Source organism: Morus notabilis, unplaced genomic scaffold, assembly GCF_000414095.1.
Source record: "Morus notabilis unplaced genomic scaffold, ASM41409v2 Scaffold1, whole genome shotgun sequence".
Taxonomy (NCBI): domain Eukaryota; kingdom Viridiplantae; phylum Streptophyta; class Magnoliopsida; order Rosales; family Moraceae; genus Morus; species Morus notabilis.
The window spans coordinates 115,717-137,507 of NW_010357566.1; the positions used below are offsets into that span (position 1 = coordinate 115,717).

The 21,791-nt window shown below is 37.7% G+C and overlaps 2 protein-coding genes across 7 annotated transcripts; both read left to right on the forward strand.

Annotated features, from left to right (window-relative positions):
* LOC21396851 (apyrase 2) lies at positions 1–6,313 on the forward strand. The gene is made up of 9 exons (XM_024171793.1): positions 1–630; positions 713–841; positions 955–1,011; positions 1,242–1,334; positions 3,310–3,515; positions 4,408–4,499; positions 5,245–5,459; positions 5,572–5,761; positions 5,876–6,313. Exons 1-9 carry the CDS (start codon positions 274–276, stop codon positions 5,986–5,988), a joined length of 1,452 nt encoding a protein of 483 aa, XP_024027561.1. The 5' UTR covers positions 1–273; the 3' UTR covers positions 5,989–6,313.
* A 2,136-nt stretch (positions 6,314–8,449) lies between these two features.
* On the forward strand, positions 8,450–21,060 carry LOC21396852 (pentatricopeptide repeat-containing protein At5g15010, mitochondrial). 6 transcript variants are annotated; one of them, XR_002903051.1, is made up of 5 exons: positions 8,450–8,575; positions 8,809–10,794; positions 18,491–18,706; positions 18,889–18,970; positions 20,432–21,060. XR_002903051.1 is itself a non-coding variant. In XM_024171849.1 (2 exons), exon 2 carries the CDS (start codon positions 8,893–8,895, stop codon positions 10,702–10,704), a length of 1,812 nt encoding a protein of 603 aa, XP_024027617.1. In that variant the 5' UTR covers positions 8,450–8,575; positions 8,809–8,892; the 3' UTR covers positions 10,705–10,984. The 6 variants fall into 6 exon arrangements, 1 of the variants encoding a protein (XP_024027617.1); XR_002903053.1 differs by having other exon boundaries at positions 18,497–18,706; XR_002903057.1 differs by lacking the exons at positions 8,450–8,575; positions 8,809–10,794 and adding exons at positions 13,717–13,930; positions 14,209–14,280.
* Positions 21,061–21,791: the final 731 nt, after the last annotated feature.

Genomic DNA, 21,791 nt, shown 5'->3' on the forward strand with positions numbered 1-21,791 from the left:
CTGATCTTGCATTTCGCAATTTCTGTGTCAAAACTCGGAATTCGAAATCCAGAAACCACCAAATCCTTTCGCCCTATAAGAGCAGAGCTGGAGACTGTGCAGGATTCAAAGCAGAAGGCTCCGCCCGCGGCCGCCACGGCTGCCGCTGCCCACGGTCAGATCCGGTACCGATCTCCGTCGTCCGCCGAGCTTCTCGAGAACCAGACGAATTCTCCGCCGTCGGATCAAGACAACAACCATCACCACCACCACAGCTTCTTCGAAGCCGACAAGATGCTGAAGCGTCCCGGCGGCGGTCGCCTCGTCGGTCATGATTCGCTCCGCGACAAGATCCAGAGATACAGAGGGATTCTCCTTCTCGTCTCCGTCCCTCTGCTCCTCGTCTCCTTCGTCGTCTACGTTGCGCCTCCGCGATCTTCTTCTTCTTACCTCAAGGACTACTCCATGGCTCACACGAAAGTTCCTCAGGCTCTCCTCAGATCGACCACTACCTCTTCTTCGGCGTCGTCGAAGAACTCTTACGCGGTTATTTTCGACGCCGGTAGCTCCGGTAGTCGCGTACACGTCTTCAGCTTTGACCGCAACCTCGATCTCGTCCCCATTGGTGACGATCTCGAGCTTTTCGAGCAGGTTAGCTTTTTATTACTACGAACAATGGGCTTTTTTTTTTTTTTTTTTTGGTTAATTTTTTTAAAATGAATTTGCAATGCAGATAAAACCAGGACTAAGCGCGTACGCAAGTGATCCCAAAGCTGCTGCTGAATCTTTGATTGGCCTCCTTGATAAAGCGGTAAATGTGGTTCCAAAGAATCTTCGCGCGTCGACTCCTGTTCGTGTTGGGGTGAGTTATTTACTCGATTTCTTTTCACATTTTCCGCTTCCTGCGATTTCTCTTGTTCTTGTTCTTTTAAAATTTAGAAACTGGAACTAATTTGAACTGTTGTGATACTGCAGGCAACTGCTGGGTTGAGGTCTTTGCCAGGAGATACCTCTGAACGCATTTTGCAAGCGGTACTCTCCGTTTCTTCATTGCACAATGATACATATTGCGAAAAATTTAATCTTGAACATCATTGAATGGATATATGACAACATTCTGTGTGTTTTGTAAAACTGTTTTCTAATGATGCATACCATTTTCCTTCGTTTGTCTTTTACATGTGCTTATCTCGGTAAACATGTATTTTATGGCGTCTTAATGGTTTTTAGTTCTTACACTTCTAAAACTCTTTTATCTTAAGGTTAGAGATCTACTGAAAGACAGAAGTACCTTCAAACTTGAGTCAGACGCTGTTTCTGTTATTGATGGAACTCAAGAAGGATCCTATCAATGGGTATGATTTGTGATGTTTAGTTCTTTCCTATATGGGTTTTGATTCAGTTATTGATGTTTTTGTTGTTACTTAGATGCATATTCTACTAATATGTTTTTTGAATGAGTTCGAATGTATGCTAAATTTAAATTCCTAAGGAATCTTAATGGTAAGTCGACCACACGTTATGTTTTTTTTTATAAGAAAAACTTTATTGATAGAATCAATAAACTAGGTCAGAGGATAAGGTATCCTCAAAACCAAGGAAAACAAAAAGGCCAATAGCTGACCAGGTACAAAAATGCAAAAACACAACAATAACTTTCAAATCAGTTGCCTATTACATCTTTCTAATTCAAAATGACCAAAGAAAACGGGAATCCTTTAAATGCTTTATCTGAAGCAGCCCATGTTGACGCGGGGAACTTTGCCTTCTCAAAATGATCCACTATCTCCATTTCCTTCTCCTCAAAAATCTGGGCGTTCCTTTCCATCCGCAAAGTCCATAGTATTGAAAGCACCATACTATTCGATAAAACTCTGGCCTTTTTGTTTGAACCGAACCCCACCACTCTCTCAACCAGCAAAGAACCACAATTTGGTGGAATTGCCCAACAAAATCCCGCGTCCAAACTTACTCTGTTCCAAAGTGATCTGGCAACCCTACAATGAAGCAGTAGGTGATCAATAGTTTCTTTATTATCCCTGCAGAGCATACACCAAGATGGGGAAAGCACCATATGTGGGTTTCTCTTCTGCACCCTATCACAAGTATTAAGTTTCCCATGAAAGACCAACCAAGCAAAAACTTTAATTCTATGGGGGACACAAGTCTTCCAAATGAATTTAGAAGGTTCGAAATCTGGCATATCATTTCTATCCGCTAAAGAACTAAAAAAGGATCGACAAAAAAACCTAAGGGATCACACAACCACACTCTACAATCAAGAGAAGATGAACTAAGTGAAGCAGAGTTAAGAACTTGAAGTAGAGAATGCAGATCCTCTACCTCCCTATCATTACTAGATAATGATACAATATCATAAATGAAAGCGTTTGGAAGATCAGAAAGTCTAAAGAGCCGAGGAAATAAATGCTCTAAGGATTCATTCTCGCACCAATTATCTTTTCAAAATAAGATTTTGACATTTCGGAGAAGAGTTCAACCCTTGGGAGATAAGTTTCCATGGATTTCTAAAGGATCCTCTAGTCACTAGGTTCAAGTCCCACCCATTAGATTGCAGCCCGTACTTGCTTATGATGACTCTAGCCCACAATGCATCTTGTTCCAAAGGAAATATCCACAGCCATTTACCTAGGAGAGCTATATTCTTCATCTTCAAGTTTTGTTGTCCTACTTTGGGAAACCTCTTCCCTTTGTAAATTATTCTTTTTTTAATAAGAGTTCTCTGTTTCGTTTCAAAAAAAAAAAAAAAAAGGATATCTTGAGGTTGAATCATACTCAGATCTTTTGTATCCACTGGCTTTTTTGTAACCGTGCATGCTAGAAACCCAAGATGAATCTTACTTCTCCACATTGTATTATAGATAGGATTTTGCTTTTATTGCTTAAAAGTAAGACGACTAAAAGTAAAAATTCATCAGTGCACTGCTTGGAAAAGCCTGTAAAAGAATCTAGGTTTTCATAACGTGTAGTCGACTAAGCCCAGATAAAAAACAGACAAAACGGGATGAATTACAAAAATGGTGCCCAGCATTTAACCAACTGTGAAAAAACTGGCCTACCAAATTCTTTGTCCCTGTAAACCCATGTTGAGACCCAATATTTTACTTTATCCCAAATCACACAGCTATCTTCCAAACTGTCTTAAAAAATTCTGCTAAAAGAAAGCCTTGAAAATCTTTATGAAAGTGCCTGTGTTATAGGGCTGTCTATATGTAACTTCACAAAACATGAGAGACTAGGATGTGGATTGTTCTTCATGGGGTGGACATTGGATAGACTTTCTTGTAATGTTGCTTTTATATTTTACAGGTGACAATAAATTTCCTACTTGGCAATTTGGGGCAGAAATATGGAAGTACAGTTGGAGTGGTTGACCTTGGAGGTGGATCTGTTCAAATGGCTTATGCCATTTCCGAGGCAGCTGCTGCGAAGGCACCAAAACCAACAGATGGAGAGGAGACATATGTGAAGGAAATGTTTCTCAAAGGGAAAAAATATTTCCTCTATGTTCACAGGTTTTTCTCTTTCTTTTCACTTATATAATTGTCACGATTTTGTAGTTATATGATAGTCTGTGTATTACCATATTTCATGTTTTGCTTCCTCAATTGTATTGCCGACATTCGTTTGTTACAGTTGTCATAGTTTCCTTGGTTCTTATAGTCATAAATTCAAAGAATATGAGATAAGTTTCAGGAAAGTATGAATATGTTCCGAGGAAACTATGACAACTGTAAGAACCAAGGAATGGTTCTTATAGTCATAAATTCAAAGAATATGGGATAAGTTTCAGGAAAGTATGAATATGTTCGAAGGAAGCTATGACAACTGTAAGAACCAATGAATGAAGCCACCAGATTTGAACCCTGTGGACACACGCACACAGACACGCACCCCACCACTTGAGCCAGCCTCATGTGGCTACGGGGGACCACTTGGACTTGGTGCCTCAAGAAGTATTAGGTCTAAGGTTCAATTCCTATTGAGTGCTATCAATTCCTTGGGGCCACACCTGCGGGCCAAAAGCCGGGGATTTACCCAATCTATGTGGAGGGGGCACTTTGCATGGATCCCATGACCATGGATTAGTTGGAGCAAAGTCTTGGACGCTATGGTTATCAAAAAAAGAAACAAATCCATAAGAGAAATTAAGTTACCAAAGAAAAAAAATTCCTATTCTACTGTTTTACTCAAGGAATTAGAATTTAGAATAAATAAGCGTGGTTACACAAATACCCTTGCATGGAGAAAATGGTGAGATTACATTTAGTAAAGACGTTAATTATTCCCCATTTTTTCTTCAATTCTGTAGGTAAGATATGGGAACTTAATTCTCTTTCACAAATTTTAGATCCTGATTAGTGAACAACACCCTGTGTTAATACCAGTTTTACATCTTATGCACAGTTACCTGCGTTATGGCTTACTAGCTGGTCGGGCAGAGCTTTTAAAAGTTACTGGAGAATCTGGGAACCCCTGCATTTTATCTGGCTATGATGGTATGTTGAGTTCCACCATTCCCTTATTCGTCTCTTTCTTTTTTTCTTTTCCTTTTCTTTTCTTTTCTCTTGATTCTGTGTCTGCTATTAAATCATATTGCGTTCATAGTTTACTTTTTGGTGTTGCATTTAATGCTTATATAGGAGATCAGACCTATTGAGTGCATATTCAATGAGCTCAAATTTGCTGGAAAGTCTTGATTTATGGAAAGATATTTTATTATCAAAACTGCAAAAAACAGAACAGAGAAGCATTTTGATTGTTTTTTTTTTTGAGGACATCATCCTGATTTCGTGTAAAGTTCAATACCATTTTGCTTGTAGAATTATTTTTGGGCGCATTATTCAGTGCTTCTTGAAAATATAAAAATTCTACTGACTGATATTCACTTACGGTATTGATGCGTCCTCAAAGTGTTTGGTCTTAATTTGTGTGGTAGCTTTTCAATTATAAATGATGACATGGAATCAGTTGTCTTTTCATGGACATTTGATCATGTAAAAGGTGTGATTTCAAGCGCTTCTGAGACTCAACTTTTCTGTTGGGTCTCTTGCCTTTTCACTATAGCTTTAAGCTTTTCTTTTTAGTTTTCTGTTCTTCCAGTTTGGTTTTAGATGCTAAGAAGATTTGAAGTAGATAAAAGAGCTGAATATTACTGTTACTAAAATGTGTCGTTGGAAAGATTTGAAGAATATCTACCATGTGATCTGTGGTTTCCTTTACCCGTCTTTATTTCTATTTCAGGGTCTTTTACCTATGGGGGAAATACTTATAAAGCGTCAGCTTCCTCATCTGGCTCAAGCGTTGATGGGTGTAGGATGGTAGCTGACAAGGCTCTCAAAATAAAAGACACATGTACGCACATGAAATGCACATTTGGTGGGGTATGGAATGGTGGGGGAGGAGATGGACAAAGGAACCTCTTCGTTGCTTCATTTTTCTTTGACAGGGCTGCTGAGGTACTTATGCAATCCAGAATTTCTATTGCTTACGGGTTAAAGAAATGGTCTTTTACAGTTTCACTTCTATGTGATTCGATGGTTAAACTAACCGCATAATATGCACATATAGGCCGGTTTTGTCAATCCCAAGGAGCCCGTTGCCAAAGTTCATCCTGCTGATTTTGAAGACGCTGCTAAGCGTGCTTGCCAAACTACACACAATGAAGCCAAATCCATTTACCCACGTGTTGAGGAGTCTAACTTGCCATACCTTTGCATGGACCTTGTTTACCAGTACAAATTGCTTGTTGATGGTTTTGGTAAGTCATATGTGCATTGTATTCAGACTAGAAAGTTAAAAATGGGTTTTATATCCATTAAACCCAATCCGTATTCTGTTTTGTTCAAACTGGTAGTTACTGTTTCTTGGACAGGTCTGGACCCGTGGCAAGAGATTAAGTTGGTGAAACAAGTTGAATACCATAATAACTTGGTTGAAGCAGCATGGCCGCTAGGCAGTGCCATAGAGGCTGTCTCATCAGCATAGATTATGCTTCGCGTTTCAGCTAACCTGTTCAAACTTGAGCACAACCTTGCTATTTGTCATCCAGTCTCCGAGCAATGCGCAGAAGTTGGCCTCAGAGCGTCGGTGTCGCATCGAATTCTGAATTGGATTTTGGTATACAGGTTTGAAATAATGGGAGAATATGGTGCAATTTATTTTTCATTTGCAGCTAGTTCAATCTATTACTGTCAAGTGAACAATGTGATTCCATTAGTTCATTTAGATTTCTTTGGTGTGAAAAAGATTGGCGTATTTTTTATTATATATATGTCCCTATCTGGAGGTAGAGGGGATTTTTGTTGATTTCTTTCCCGTTTATGTGGTCGATACTCGATAGGAGCTGCATGGTAACCATCAGCATGACTAATAATGGGGTGTATATACATAAAAAAATCATGGAAATATTATGCATTGCTGTCTGTGGAGCCTGAGTTACTTACGGAAATGAAATAATAACACAATAAGGCTTAAAAAAATCATTAATATCGTGCATTGCTGAGCCTGAGTTACTTATGGAAATGAACTAATAACACAAAAGTCTTATTTAGGTTATGTTCATTTCACTAATTTAAGTTTAGAATTTGAGTTTTATTACAGTAAAAAGCTTTTAAAAACAGTCACATTTAACTTTTTGTTACAGTTAAAAAGCTCACATAAAATTAGATCTCAACTCGAATTAAAAACTCGAATCAGCGAACTAAACGGGTCTTTACTAGATTAATAACTGGTGCAGCATCTTTTGGGTTACAACCCTACAAATATGTGGAGTTGAAATCTGTTTTAGAGGAATGTTTGCATTTTCTTCTTGCAAAAAGTTTCAAAAACACTTTCTTCAGAATTATTTTTCGTTGAAGATGAGAATTCGAGGGAGGGTGGAAATCAGTTAAGCCAAGCAGTATTTTTTTAGTATAAACTTCATTTTCTAATTTAAACTAGACATTCTTAATTTAAAATTGATGCGTGATGGTTGAATCTTCGTTTACGTATACAAGATTTTGATTGACTTTTTGCTACTCAACACGACAACGACCACACCTAGAAAACGTTTAACAATAAATTTCAAATTTCACATTATACGTATTGAATAACTGATATTAACTTTTATATTATATCATACGATTTAATTGTAATTGACACATACAAATAATCATGTTAATTCACGTTTATTTGTATTAGATAGACCACTCAAACCACTCAACCCAATACCCATGTATCAAATTTGCGAACTCTTTTCGACTACGATCTAAATTGCCACCATATCAACCTCTCTATTGTAGTATATGCATTTAATATAGGGTTACTTTCACAAATAGTTTCTAAAATTTACAGTCAACCCATGTTAATCTCATTTTAATCCCTAATTTTTCAAACATCGCTCACATGATCTCTAAAATTTTATTTTATTTTAGTTTCGATCATTCCATCAATTAGGCGTTAAAATTTAATATAATCTGTTTAAAATAGAGTCTAAAACTAGAAACAGCTAAAATTTTGAGTCTATCTGTGAAAGTTAACTTTTAGTTTTTGTATTGTTTGTCTCTGAACTTTATATGCTTTCAATTTTAGTCCATAATTTCTATAGATTCTATCAAATATTTAACACCAAACTAACAGAAGGATTGAAACTAAAATAGAATAAAATCTCATATACCAACTCTACAATGTTTAAAAAGTCAGGAACTAAAATGAAATTAAAGCTAAACCTCAGGGATAGAAGTGGCGATTCATGTTACCGTGTCGTGTTGACCCCCTCAGTTGATACTATAATAAGCCTTGACACGAATACGACCCATTTATTATTCGTGTCAAAATACAAAACCCAAACACGATTTGTTTATTATCAGATTAACACGACTCGACCCGACTAATCCCTTTATTAAACATGTCATAATAATATCATGTTGACCTATTTCAACCTACCAACCCATTCATTAAATAGGTGATAAAAGGGTTGTATCAACCTGTTACAAATCAAAACTCAATGCTACATAATCACTATCAATAAAAAATTTCCCTCATCTCAAATTTAATTCTAATGAAATTATAATTTCTAACATTCAAAAAGAATTATTTGATGTATTAATTTCCTTAATAATTTTGGAGACTATCTCCCACATATTCAATCGAGGAATAATTTTGACATGTACTCTTTAAAAAGATTTTTGGTCAATAATCCTTATGCATATAATCCCAATAAGGCCTCATTTAGTTCGCTGATTCTTTTAAGAGTTTTTAACTGTAATAAAACTGTGATTCAAAACTTAAATCGATAAAATAAACGAGATCTAAGAGTTCGCGAAGGAATATAACGAAATTAAAAGTCAGAAATGAATTTGCTAATTGCTTAAATTGTTTTGGCATCAAAATATCTAATTACCAAATGCCCCTTAAAATGGCGATATGCATCCTTTGAAGCCGAAACTGTAGCCCCTTGGAAGTTCAAACAAATCTCACCTCTCAAGTCTCAACAATGAAAGCATTTACTCTTGTGATGAATCCTGAACGCAATAAAATCTCGAGCCGTTGCTATGTGCTGCAACGCGGACGGGCTAAGCGCCATTGATTTGAGGTAAGGACCGATCAGCGTTGCAGTTTCTTCTGCTGTCTTCTTCTTAATCTTCGTGGTTTGCCTTTACTCTCACTCTCACTCAATTTGGCTTTCTCCAATTTCCGATATTTCACTTTCTATCTTTGTATTTTATTCATAAACAAACCTTTATTCCCCACCAAACAGTTTCCTGTTAATTAGCGTTTCTGGAAGTTCATTTACCTATTTTAACAAACAGTTGGTGTGCATTGTAGGATTCCTCCATTTTTGGTTTCTGAAAACATCAAAATTTAGTTCAGTGTGTTTTAGCAATTGGTGTTCTGTAGAATTAAGGGACGATGAGAAGAATAAGAGGCTTATTATCAGTTGTGGTTAACCATTATCTCAATAAACCCAAACCCACCCATTTTGTTAATCCTTTTGCTGCGGAGTTTGGCCTAGCTCTTAGGCCTTGTGCCACTCCATCTCTATTGTTGCCTGCCCTAAGCAAATGCTATGTCCAAGTCCTCCCTTTTTCTTCCTCTGATTCCCTAAACTCCGAAGGTGAAACCTCGGAGGCTCCTGCAACGAAAATAAGTCGAAATGCTGGCGTTTATGATGATGACGACGACGACAATAACAGTGAAGTCGATAGTGAATGTGAAGATGGTGACACCAATTTTAAAAGAATTGATTCAGAAAAAGATGACAGTCTTGACCGAGACATAGAAGCTCTTTTGCGTATACTACGTGATGGGACGTCGTGTTCTGAGATGAGGAGAAAGCTTGATCAATGTGTTGTAGTTGCATCGTCGGAGTTGGTAGCTCAGGTTCTCGGACGAGTTCGTAATGATTGGGAGGCAGCATTCACTTTCTTTCTGTGGGCTGGAAAGCAGCTGGGTTATGCTCACTCTGTGCGGGAATACCATTCGATGATCGCTATTCTTGGGAAGATGAGAAAGTTTGACACTGCTTGGGCCTTGATTGATGAGATGAGGACGCAAACAGCTGGTCCATCTCTTGTAGCTCCGCAGACGCTCTTGATCATGATTAGGCGATATTGTGCGGTGCATGATGTTGGGAGGGCGATGAACACTTTCTATGCTTACAAGCGTTTTAATTTTTGTGTTGGGATGGATGAATTCCATGGACTTCTCTCTGCTCTTTGTCGGTATAAGAATGTACAGGATGCAGAGCACTTGCTCTTTTGCAACAAAAATGTCTTCCCTTTAAATACGAAAAGCTTTAACATTATTCTCAATGGTTGGTGCAATGTGATTGGTAGTCCACGCGAGGCACAAAGAATTTGGTGGGAAATGAGCAAGAGAGGCGTCCACCGTGATGTTGTTTCATATGCAAGTATCATATCTTGTCATTCAAAAGCAGGCAACCTGTATAAGGTGCTTAAGATCTTCGACAGGATGAAGGCACTGGAGATTGCTCCAGATCGGAAAGTTTATAATGCGGTGATTCATGCTCTTGGTAAAGGCAGGTTTGTGAAGGAAGCTATTGATCTCTTGAGAACAATGGAAGAGAAGGGCGTTGCTCCAAATGCTGTCACATATAACTCATTAATTAAGCCTCTTTGTAAGGCCCGAAAAATAGATGAAGCCAAACAGGTCTTTGATGAAATGTTGCGGCACGGCCTTCCTCCCTCAGTTCAGACTTACCATGCCTTCTTCCGTGCTTTAAGGACTGTGGAAGAAGTCTTTATGCTCTTGGAAAAGATGAAAAATACGGGTTGTGGACCAAATTCTGATACTTACATAATGTTGATTAGAAAATTTTGTCGATGGAGACAAGTCGATGATGTCTGCAAGTTGTGGAATGAGATGAGTGAAAGTGGAGTCGGTCCTGATCGGAGCTCATATATAGTGCTGATACATGGGCTCTTCCTAAATGGAAAGTTGGAGGAAGCTTACAAATATTACATGGAGATGAAGGAAAAAAATTATTTGCCAGAACCCAGAACAGAAGAGATGCTCCAAGCATGGTTGTCTGGAAAGCTGCAGAAAGCAGCAGATGTAGAACACAAGCAACTAGACGGTACAGAGCCCTATAGAAAAAGCAGACCGACCTCAGAGAAATTTAATGAACGTACACACTTTCTTCGTGATCCCGAGACTAGAAGAGTTGTAAGAGAACGAGGATTTTCCTTTTGGGAGAAGTAGGATGTTTTGTTTTTGTATAAAAGTTTCATCAGCTAGAAATGGCTCGTCAGTTTACCTTCAGGATAAAGTTTCCTGTGGGCTCCCACACAGGTGCATAGCATTTTCCTAATGCTTACGTCATCATTAAAAATGAAACGTTTTTATTTTTTATTTTTTTTTATCATATATTAGATTTTAAAATGAACTAAAATGCATTACCTCCTTAATTCATTAACTGGGGATTCTGCTGCACGAATGATGAAACCAGTTGTTCCTTAAATTCACTGTCTATTGATTCAGTTCCAACATATATTTCCTCGCACATTGTCACGTTCCTTCTAGCTTTCATCTTGTGCTCCTATGGGCTTGAACTTTGCTTTAGTTCTTCTTACGCGAAAATTTGTGTAAAATGAGGATGGATGAGTTACATCATTTGGGAATCTAGATAGATAGCTTTATGTAATGCAGTAAGTTGCAGAAGGTGGAAAAGAATTAAGAAGAAAGTTGAAGCATAAAAGTTTAACAGAAACCATAAGATTAACTCGAGGAACACTTGCATTGAGGGTAGGTGAAACTAGTTATTATTTGATCCTATATTTGCTCATAGATGTTGTACAATGTGACTGTGTTTTATCATATGAATGTTTATGTGTTTAACTCGTCTAGTTATTGTTATTTCAATTATGCTCGACTTGAGTGATATTATTTGATTAAGGTCGCATGTTGTGGGTTTATTAGATGCTGTGGGACCTGTGTAGCTTTTGTTGCACCCCTTTCCCCCCGAGGACATTTTGACCTTGATTGGATTGTTGTAATCTGGGTTTTCATTCACTAAAATTCTGTCGCTTGTCCAAAAAAAGAGAACATCTCTTCCATGACTATTCATGTTGGAGTAGGACGTGCTGATAATGAACAAGGTTTTTTTTTTTTTTTTTTTAATTTTATTTTTCCAGAATTTGAATATGGTAGGTTGATATAGGTCATCAAGCATTATATACTGAATGGTCTTTTGAAAGGGCAAGGATTTATAGGCGGAAAGTTTAGGCATGTTCATTAGTTGTTGGATGGGACATTCAAATGAGTTATGGGTCGTGGCTAATGGCTTAGGATGACTTTATGTAACAATTATGAACAGAAGAAGAGAGACAAATTCTACTAAATAAGCAACATGAGCGAGATACTTCCGGAAATTAATTATGAGGAAGGGGGCAATGTAGTAATTAGAATCTAGGTGGGGATTCGATTCCCTTGGGCCTAGTATTGTATTTCATAGTACATATAAGAATGCTCATTGCTGCTGTTGATATCTACAAATGTTAAACAATTTCTCTGTCAATGACCATCATGACAAATGTGTGTGTTGGTTGGTGGATGGGGGTTTGTGAATGTTGAGTTTCATAAGGTGTGTGCACGCATGTACCACATGACTAACTTTATTATCTGGGAAGCATCTAAAAAACATGCCAACATCAGTGCGGTGGCCAATACTCAGCTAGAGTCTAAGGCAGAAGGAATCTTAGAGAAACTGTAAGAAAGGTAAACAACTAGCTCAAACATGCAGAGACAAGTAAAACTTAAACTTGATTTGTGTGTGTGTGTGTGCGCGTGTGTTTGTGTTTATTTATACATCTGAGGGGCTCCTGGGAAAAAGAAATGAACAAAGCCTTGGTGTTAAGTAATGATGAAGATCTTAAGTGGGGTCACAAAATAGAATTTTCTCAGATCTCTTTGGTTTTTAAGCTTGCCACTTTAGTTAGAAAGTTGGAGATTGGTAGGTCTGACCAAAATTGGTGACTGATTATCTAATCAGAATTATTCCATGTTTTTTAAGACAGTTCCCATCAGTTTTAGTTATTTGATAAAAATATTTGCACCTATGGATTTTCATTCATGAAGTTTGTTGATGTCATAGCTGACTGCTGACCTAGTGTAATTAGTGGCAGAAATTGTAGTGATTTATTGTAAATTAGGTGCTGATTGATTATAGATTAGCTGGCTGATTTACAGCCCTTAATTAGCTCTCAAATTAGGAGATTAGTTCCCTTTTTTTGTTTTTCCCCTGTACGATAAATAGGGTCTAATAGTTGTACACAATTTTATTCAAGAAATACAGAAATTCATTCTGATTTCATGGTATCAGAGCTAGGGTTTCTCCAATCCTATCTATCAGAAGATGGACACCGGTGCCAAGAGTAGAGGCTCGGTAACCTTTGAAAATCCCGACGGTGAAAGAGAGATGATCTCCACGATGAGTTCAAATGGACTCGACAACTCGTCCTTTCAACTCACGATGAAGAAGCTAAATGGAAAAAACTTCCTTGAATGGGCTCAATCAATCAAACTCGTAATCGACGGAAAGGGGAAATTGGGTTACCTCACCGGCGAGACGAAGAAGCCAGCTTCAACCGACGTTGTCGCTCTGCAGAAGTGGAAATCCGAAAACTCAATGGTGACGGCTTGGTTGTTAATTCCATGAAGCCCTCTATTGGAAAGACGTATTTATTCTTGTCAACAGCGAAGAACGTCTAGGGTGCAGTTCGTGAGACGTATTTTGACACAGAAAATTCGTCTCAAATCTTTGAAATCAAGACTCAGTTATGGCAAATGAAACAGAGAGATAGGGATGTCACGGATTACTACATGGAGATGACAGCCCTTTGGCAAGAACTTGATCTAAGTGTTGAAGAAGAATGGGAATGTACCGGAGATAGTGTTAGTTACAAAAGAAAAAAAAAACTCAAAAATGAGAGTTTATGAATTCCTTGCTAGGCTCAACCGAGATTTGAACGAGGTTAGAGGGAGAATCCTCGGACGACGTCCTCTGCCATCAACACGCATGGTTTTCTCCGAAGTCAGACGTGTAGAAAACTGGAGGAAGGTGATGTTGAAGGAAGAAGCTACTACTAGGCCCAATGGGCCTATTGGGCTTGAAGTATCCGCCATGGTGACTCGAGGAACAACTACTAGGTCAGGTCAAAATCAACAAAGAAGACGCCCTTGGTGCGATCATTGCCGTAAGACTGGACACACAAAAGACATTTGTGGGGAGATACATGGGAAACCAGCTGATTGGAAACCACTGTAGAACATAAGGCGGAGAAACTTCAGGAGGTCAACAACAACAATTCCTCTCCAAGTGGTGCATTTAATCCTGAACAGTCAGAACAACTCTACAAAATTTTCTCTAGCTTCCAAACATCCGGTCAGTCTTCCACAAACACTCCCTTTGGATCCCTAGCCCACAGAGGTAATTTTTTGAGAGCCTTAAGTACCACCTCTCGAACTAAAACTCCTTGGATCATTGACTCTGGCGCTTCTGATCACATGACTGATTCTTATCACCTTTTTTCCTCATACTCACCATGTGCTGGCAATCTTAAGGTTAAAATTGCAGATGGTTCACTCTCGTCTGTTGTAGGAAAAAGGAGTATTTGAATTTCTGATTCTATAACCGTAGAGTCTAGCTCGCTGACTAAAAACTCGAATTGTTCTGCTAAATTCTTTTCCTCTCATTGTGTCTTTCAGAACCTATCATTGAGGACGACGATTGGCAGTGTTAAGGAATGTGAGGGACTATACTACTTTGAGGAGGCCAAAGTGAGTGAACAACGTCAAATTGCAATCTGTGATTCTACATTTGTTTCTAGGGATAGTGAAATTATGTTATGGCATTTTAGGATGGGTCATCCAAATTTTCAATATTTGAAACACCTACTTCCTACCATTTTTCTTGAATAAAAAGCCCTTTAATATTCCAATGTGAAATTTGTGAACTTGCGAAACATCAACGTACTTCATTTCCAAAGTCCAAATATAAACCCTCAAAACCATTTACCATGATTCACAGTGATTTGTGGGGACCATCTCGGATTCCTAATCGTACTCGCACAAAATGGTTTGTTACATTTATTGACGATCATACTCGAGTTTGTTGGGTTTATCTGTTGAAAGAAAAAACTGATGTTCGCTCTGTGTTTATCAATTTTCATTCAATGATTCAAACACAATTCCAGACACAAATTCAGATTCTAAAAATTAATAATGACAAAGAATATTTCAATCATAGCTTGGGAGATTATCTTAAAAAAAATGGTATAATTCATCAAAGTTCATGTATCAATACTCCTCAACAAAACGGGGTTGCCGAACGTAAAAACAAACATCTCCTCGAAGTTGCTCGCGCCCTGATGTTCACTACTAATATGCCCAAGATTTTCTGGGGAGATGCCATTTTGCCCTCCACCTATCTCATCAATAGAATGCCTAGCCGTGTTCTTTCTTTTGAAACACCTCTCCAAAAATTCCAGAAGATCTTCCCTAACTCTCGGCTCTCCTCCAATCTATCCCTCAAAGTGTTTGGTTGTACCGCCTTTGTTATGTCCATTCTCATCATCGAAGTAAATTAAATCCTAGAGCTCTTAAGTGTGTTTTCATCGGGTATTCTCCTATTCAAAAAGGATACAAGTGCTATGATCCATCTACAAAAAAATTATTTGTTAGCCTTGATGTCACATTTTTTGAAAACACTCCTTACTTTCAGAAGCCTTCACTTTAGGGGGAGAATTTGAGTGAAGCACATTCTTTCCTGGACTTCGATCTCTCTCTATCTGAGCCTGTCCCAAACACTGAACCTGTCACACCATCTCCTCGTCCAAACATTGAACCTGCCACACCATCTCCTCGTTCTAATATACCATTTATAGAAAAAAAAACTTGAACTCAGGGGGAGATGTAGGAAAACATAATGACAAGGAGATACTTGTTTATTCAAGGAGGCCAAAATCAGGGTATAAGGAGAATCTCACATTCGAGGCACCAAGAGAGTCAGAACCGGTGATAGCTCCAAGTATCCATGAGTCCCATTCAGGTAGTTCTGAGTCTTGCCCTCAGAAAACAAAGTCGTTCATGCACTCTCCATCCTATCTCGAGATTCATGTCTTATAAAGCTCTGTCTGCTGGATTTCGTACTTTTACTTCTAACCTTGATAGCAAAAATTCCAAGAAGTATACAAGAGGCGCTGAAAGTGCCCGAATGAAGAGAGGCAATAATGGAAGAAATGCGGGCCCTAGAAAAAAATGAGACTTGGGATGTGATGGACTTACGGAGAGGAAAGAAACCAGTGGGCTGCAAATGGGTTTTCACTGTGAAGTATAAAGCATATGGGACGATAGAACGCTACAAAGCCCGTCTTGTTGCAAAAGGATTTACACAAATTTATGGCATCGAGCCATCGACTATACAGAGACTTTTGCACCTGTAGCAAAGTTGAATACAGTTTGGGTTCTCTTATCTTTAGCTGCAAATTTGGATCGGTCTCTTCAAAAACTTGACATTAAGAATGCGTTTCTGAACGGTGAATTAGAAGAGGAAGTATTCATGACTATACCACCAGGCTTTTGCAAAAGGGGTGAAGAGAACCAGGTATGTAAATTGAAAAAGTCTTTATATGGTCTCAAACAGTCACCAAGAGCATGGTTCGATAGATTTGCAAAGGTGATTAAGGGACAAGATATCAGCAAGGGCAGTCAGATTACACTTTGTTCTTCCAACAAGCAGAAGATGGGAAGAAAACAATTCTAATTGTGTACGTCGATGATATAATTCTAACAAGAGATAATATAGTGGAGATGGAGAGATTAAAGAAAATCCTAGCTTCTGAGTTTGAAGTAAAAGACCTAGGACAAATGTGATACTTCTTGGGGATGGAAATCGCGAGATTAAAGAAAGGTATTAGTGTCTCACAACGAAAGTATGTTCTTGAACTTCTTGCTGAAACCGACATGCTTGGATGCAAACCGAGTAACACGCCGATTGAAGCAGGAAGGAAATTAGAAGATGCCGGACATCCAGTTGAAAAGGACAGATATCAGAGATTAGTTGGTAAACTTATCTACCTATCGCACACTAGACCAGATATTGCATTTGCAGTAAGCGTGGTGAGCCAACACATGCACTCACCAAAGGAAACTCATCTTGAAGCTGTGTACAAAATTCTAAGATACCTCAAGGGCACCCCAGGCAGAGGGCTATTCTTCAAGAAAGGAGAAAGCAAGGAAATAGAAGTCTTCACCGATGCTGATTGGGCAGGTTCAACTAAAGACAAAAGATTCAATTCTGGATATTGCACCTTCATCTGGGAGAATTTGGTAACTTGAAGTAGTAAGAAACAAAATGTAGTAGCCAGAAGCAATGCTGAAGCAGAACTTAGAGCAGTCGCACATGGAATGTTTGAAGGATTGTGGTTAAAGAAACTATTGGAAGAACTAAATGTCACAGTAAAGTTTCCAATAAAACTCTACTGTGATAATAAAGAAACCATCAGTATTTCTCTCAATCCAGTTCAGCACGACCGAATCAAGCATGTAGAAGTGGACAGGCACTTTATCAAGGAGAAGATTGAAAGACGGAATCATCTGTATGACTTATGTTCCTACAAAAGAACAAACTGCAGACATCTTCACCAAAGGGCTACCTCGGCAAAGTTACGATGATTTTATTTGCCAGTTGGATATGGTAAATATCTACAATCCAACTTGAGAGGGAGTGTTGACGTCACAGCTGACCTAGTGTAATTAGTGGCAGAAATTGTAGTGATTTATTGTAAATTAGGTGTTGATTGATTATAGATTAGCTGGCTGATTTACAGCCCTTAATTAGCTCTCAATTTAGGAGATTAGTTTCCGTTTTTTGTTTTCCCCTGTATGATAAATAGGGTCTAATAGTTGTACACAATTTTATTCAAGAAATACAGAAATTCATTCTGATTTCAAAGTTCTATCATTGTCCGATGTTCTGTATAGATTTTCTTGCAAATGATTGCCAGGGTATGCATGAAAAGAAACTCCCTTTAATGGTTAACTATGATGGTACTAACTGCAAGTGTAAAATTGAGGGACTAGAAAACGTTGCGGAATGTTGATGTAGATTTCTGGATTTATAGGTTTATCAGAAACTAGAATTAGGTTGATGATTGTTTTCTCTGGACAAAATTATCATCTGCTCTAAAAAGGACTGCACCTGGTGCCTTTTTTGGACATGTATTTGCTCTCAAGTCTTAGAACAAATTCTATTTTACTTCGTCTCTATGTATATGTGGCTATCTATTTCCAGTACTTAAGTAGGAACATATGGATATACCTTTGATGTATTTTGGTTGTATTCTAGACATTGCATGACTCTTGTTCTATTACTTTTAACAACAATCGAAAGACCCTATTTAAAATTTACCTAACTCTTTCTTTACTCCAACTTCGTTGTTGTTTTCTTGCTATGACGAACATTATTGTTGCTGAACCCATTACTTGATGCCATTTTGAAATGTTGAAGATGTTCTGACTTCTTAAGATGGACAAAATGAGGAAAGCAAAAGTTGGTTTGAATAGAACATTTGCCCTTCATTGTATGTTTACAAAATGGTGTGCACTTGATGAAGTGGAAATATTAAGGTCTCGTTCACTTTGCAGATTCGAGTTTTCAATTCAAGTTGAGATATGATATTTTCTGAGAGCTTTTTACTGTAGCAAAAAAAGTTAGATGTGATATTTTCTGAGAGCTTTTTACTGTAGAAACCTAAAACTGAAAACTCGAATCGGTGAAATAAACGAGGCCTAAATAATAGACATCAAATCAATCTTATTTTCCTTATGTAGCTTGATCTCTCTTTTATGCAAGTTTTTATCAAAGCTTTACGAAGCCAAATCCAAGAAAATTGAAATGGTGTATGGCTAGCTGCTAATATTGGCTCATATTTTTAGTATACTAGGGATTATCTATGAAACTGTTGTCTGATGGCTGATGGGTTGGTAGTTGCAGGAGATGGACCATCTTTGAAGGGCAATGATCAATGTTTTTTCATATCATTGTATTGGAATCTGGGACCAAACACTTACTAATGGTCTTGTTGCAGACATAGCCTAGTGGTAATTCCACATCTTGCTCCACCACAAGATGTAGAGTTCAAATCCCCCACTCTCAGGTTCAAGGGGAAAACAGAAAGAAAAACAAAAGAAAAACTTGCCAGTGGTACGTATTGTATAGCTTATCAAGCGGTAAATTATTATTAGTTCTCATTCTTTATTGTTTTTTCCCGTCATGTCCTTCTTCCTTGTTTGTTTTTCCCCATTTTGGAAATTCGATATTTTGTTTATGTATTTTGCTTTATGATATGGTCTTCATGTTATAACCCTGCTTTTTGTAATTATTAGGTAGCAATAAAATGGAAAGACAGGGAATGTTGCACAAACAAATCGGCCAATAGCAGCAGTTAGTATTGGAATACACATTCAGGTCTGAATACTGTATATGTTGCTGAAGAAAGTTTCTTGTTTTATTTCCACGACAATTTACTTTGATAGAATAATCACTCAATTACTATTTCAGTAGTTTTTTGGTGCCTAACTCATTTCATATTGTCTCAAATGGAAATTCTGGCGCATAACATTTGACTTTGGATAATAGTTATCCATTAGATTAGATTAGGTGAACTACACGTGGAAAACTACTGGGGGTCACAATCAAGACTTTTTGTTTTTTTTTTTTCCCTCTTGAAAATCAGCTCTTAGGATATTAATTAGTACATTTTCATTTTTGCTAGCCAGGCTTTTGACTGGTCTAACATGTCTTTTTATCCTGCTATCACGCCAAGTCAATTTTCCCTAACAAATTGAATGTGACGATCAATAAATCTTGGTCCCATCTGGGAGTTCAGGAGGTCAAAAGTCCAGCAATATATTATCTGAAGAATCTAATCTCTAATGAGAGGATAATTGATAACTTATTTTATTTTTTCATTGGGAGACTAGAATCTAGGCTCTGATTGGAAATTAGTGTCCGAGAAATTAGTGTTTTAGTATCGTTAGTTACAAGTACACTGGTGGAAAGATGATTCTAAACAGTTTTGCAACATGCCCATATCTTTGTGTTTTTGAATGGATACGGAGACAAAGTAATGGGCTGCTTATTTATTCGTCTCTGTATAGTATTATTATATTGATGCAAATGTTTCATATTTCTACATGTGAGTATTTGAATTTTAGGTGAACAAGTTACCTAGTATTTAGGAGTCGTTGGAATGAAGAAGCTTGAAAAATTCCTAGATACTTATTTATTTATTTATTTTCTTTATATTTTACTTATGGCATGAGATGAAGAATTCATGCCACCTACTGCATGAGACCAAAGATAACGTAGAGCCACATTATGGGTCGAATAAAGGCATCTTTTAAGTATAAACTATTAGGTCCAAGGAACTTCGGATAATCATAACCCTTGTTGGGTTTTGTTCCTTTTCTTTAGTAAATGCTCCTAGAGCTACGGGAACAACCATTTTTATCATCCTGTTCCACCAAATTTGTCTCTTCTATCTTTTGTCCAAACTCATTCCCTCACCATTGTTCAACCACCCCTCTGGCCTTATTACATAGTGGGAGTCCCCCAGATGTACGAAATATGAATTTTTTTTTTCCCAAGTCATTTTCTTTTCTATTATTGTTTTAGCTTTATTTTTAATAACAAATCAGAACCTTGCCGTGCTCAATCTTATTGTTGACAGCTGTCACTGGTGTGGAAAAAAAAAAAATAATTACACAGTAATTTAGATTTTATACACATACACACGCATGCACACGTGTATCCGTGTCTTCTTGGGGATCTATTCAAAGTAAGATTTTGACTTAAAAAATCACCCCCAAATTTTTAATGCATTTTTGCTTTTGTTGGTACTTAGATGAGGGCCCTTTGCTTCTACAGGTAACTAACACAAAGAACTCTGCATGGAAGTAGGGAAGCATTTACCGCAAACTTTGCTTTAGATACTAACATTTTGGGATGGTTCAAATTCTACAAATCGGAGCTTGGACTTGGAAAACTCAACCATATGATTTCTAAGGGGAAAACCCACCTTAGTAAGTATGCTCTTGAATACTTGGAACTTTTACGGTTCTCAATAAGTGGGTGACTTGGCCAAAATGTGAAAAAGGATGTGACAAGTCTATTTCTGTGGATCAGATTTTTGTTGGGGGAAGATTCCTTTTTGTTTGGTATCTTTATTTTGACCAAAACAAAGCTGTGAAAAAAAGCATCGTACTTGTGTTCCTGTGCACACCACGTGTTGAGAGAAACCAATGGGTGGGATAAGAATGAACTTATTAGTAGAGTATAGTAGTAGTTCTTAACTTTTACAAAGAATGAGTCATTGTCAAGGCTTTTTTATTTGATGTACAGGGAAGGGGAATTGATGTTTTCCATATTGAAGTGGGAGAAATAATGTTTGAATGGAGCAAAATTGTACAACTCACACCTCTTTCTTGGCATGATTTATGGTCAAAATTATAGGGAGATCATAATAACATCACAGATGACAATATGACATGCCAACACACGCCATGCTTTGATCACTGATTGGTCAAGTGTGAATGCAAAGCTGGCATATTATGAAGCATTCGTTTTTCTCATATTCCACCTAAACCCAAAGAAAATATCTCAAGGCATGCCAAGGAAGTCTTCTTAGCTGTTTGTTCTTCCTGATTTTCATATTTCTGTGGATTCTATTCAAGTGTGGTAAACTTGGTGGGTTCTCCACGCTACATATAATTGAAGGGGAAAGGAGAAAGCATCACATTATGCATCAGATAAGGACTCAAAACTTTGGAGATTGTTATAATTGCATTGCTGACCAGTAAAAAGAACATCATTTTTATGATTGGGACCCAAATTCTAAAGACCAAGTTTGAACATTGTTATCAATTATTTGTTGATGTTCTTGGCCTTTTTGGCTGCCAGATCGATTTCTTAGTTGCTGTGTAAAGTCTTAAAGGTTGTAGAGATATAGGGTGGCATACTTAGATATAGGGTGGCACGTGGCCCTTACACAAAGTGGATTGCTTATATACCTCGCCCATGGTGGAGAGATTGACTCGAACTCAAGACCGACATTGTCGAGGAAAATGAGAAGCCTTACCATCCCACCAAATTGTCAGTGGTAATCTATTTTTAAAAGTACTAGTCTTTTGCAAACATAAATCTAAAAAACGAGCTAAGAGTCTTGTAATATGAAGGTTAGCTGAGAGTATGAGATGTACGTTGGCCAAAAGTATTAGTTGAAAGAGTG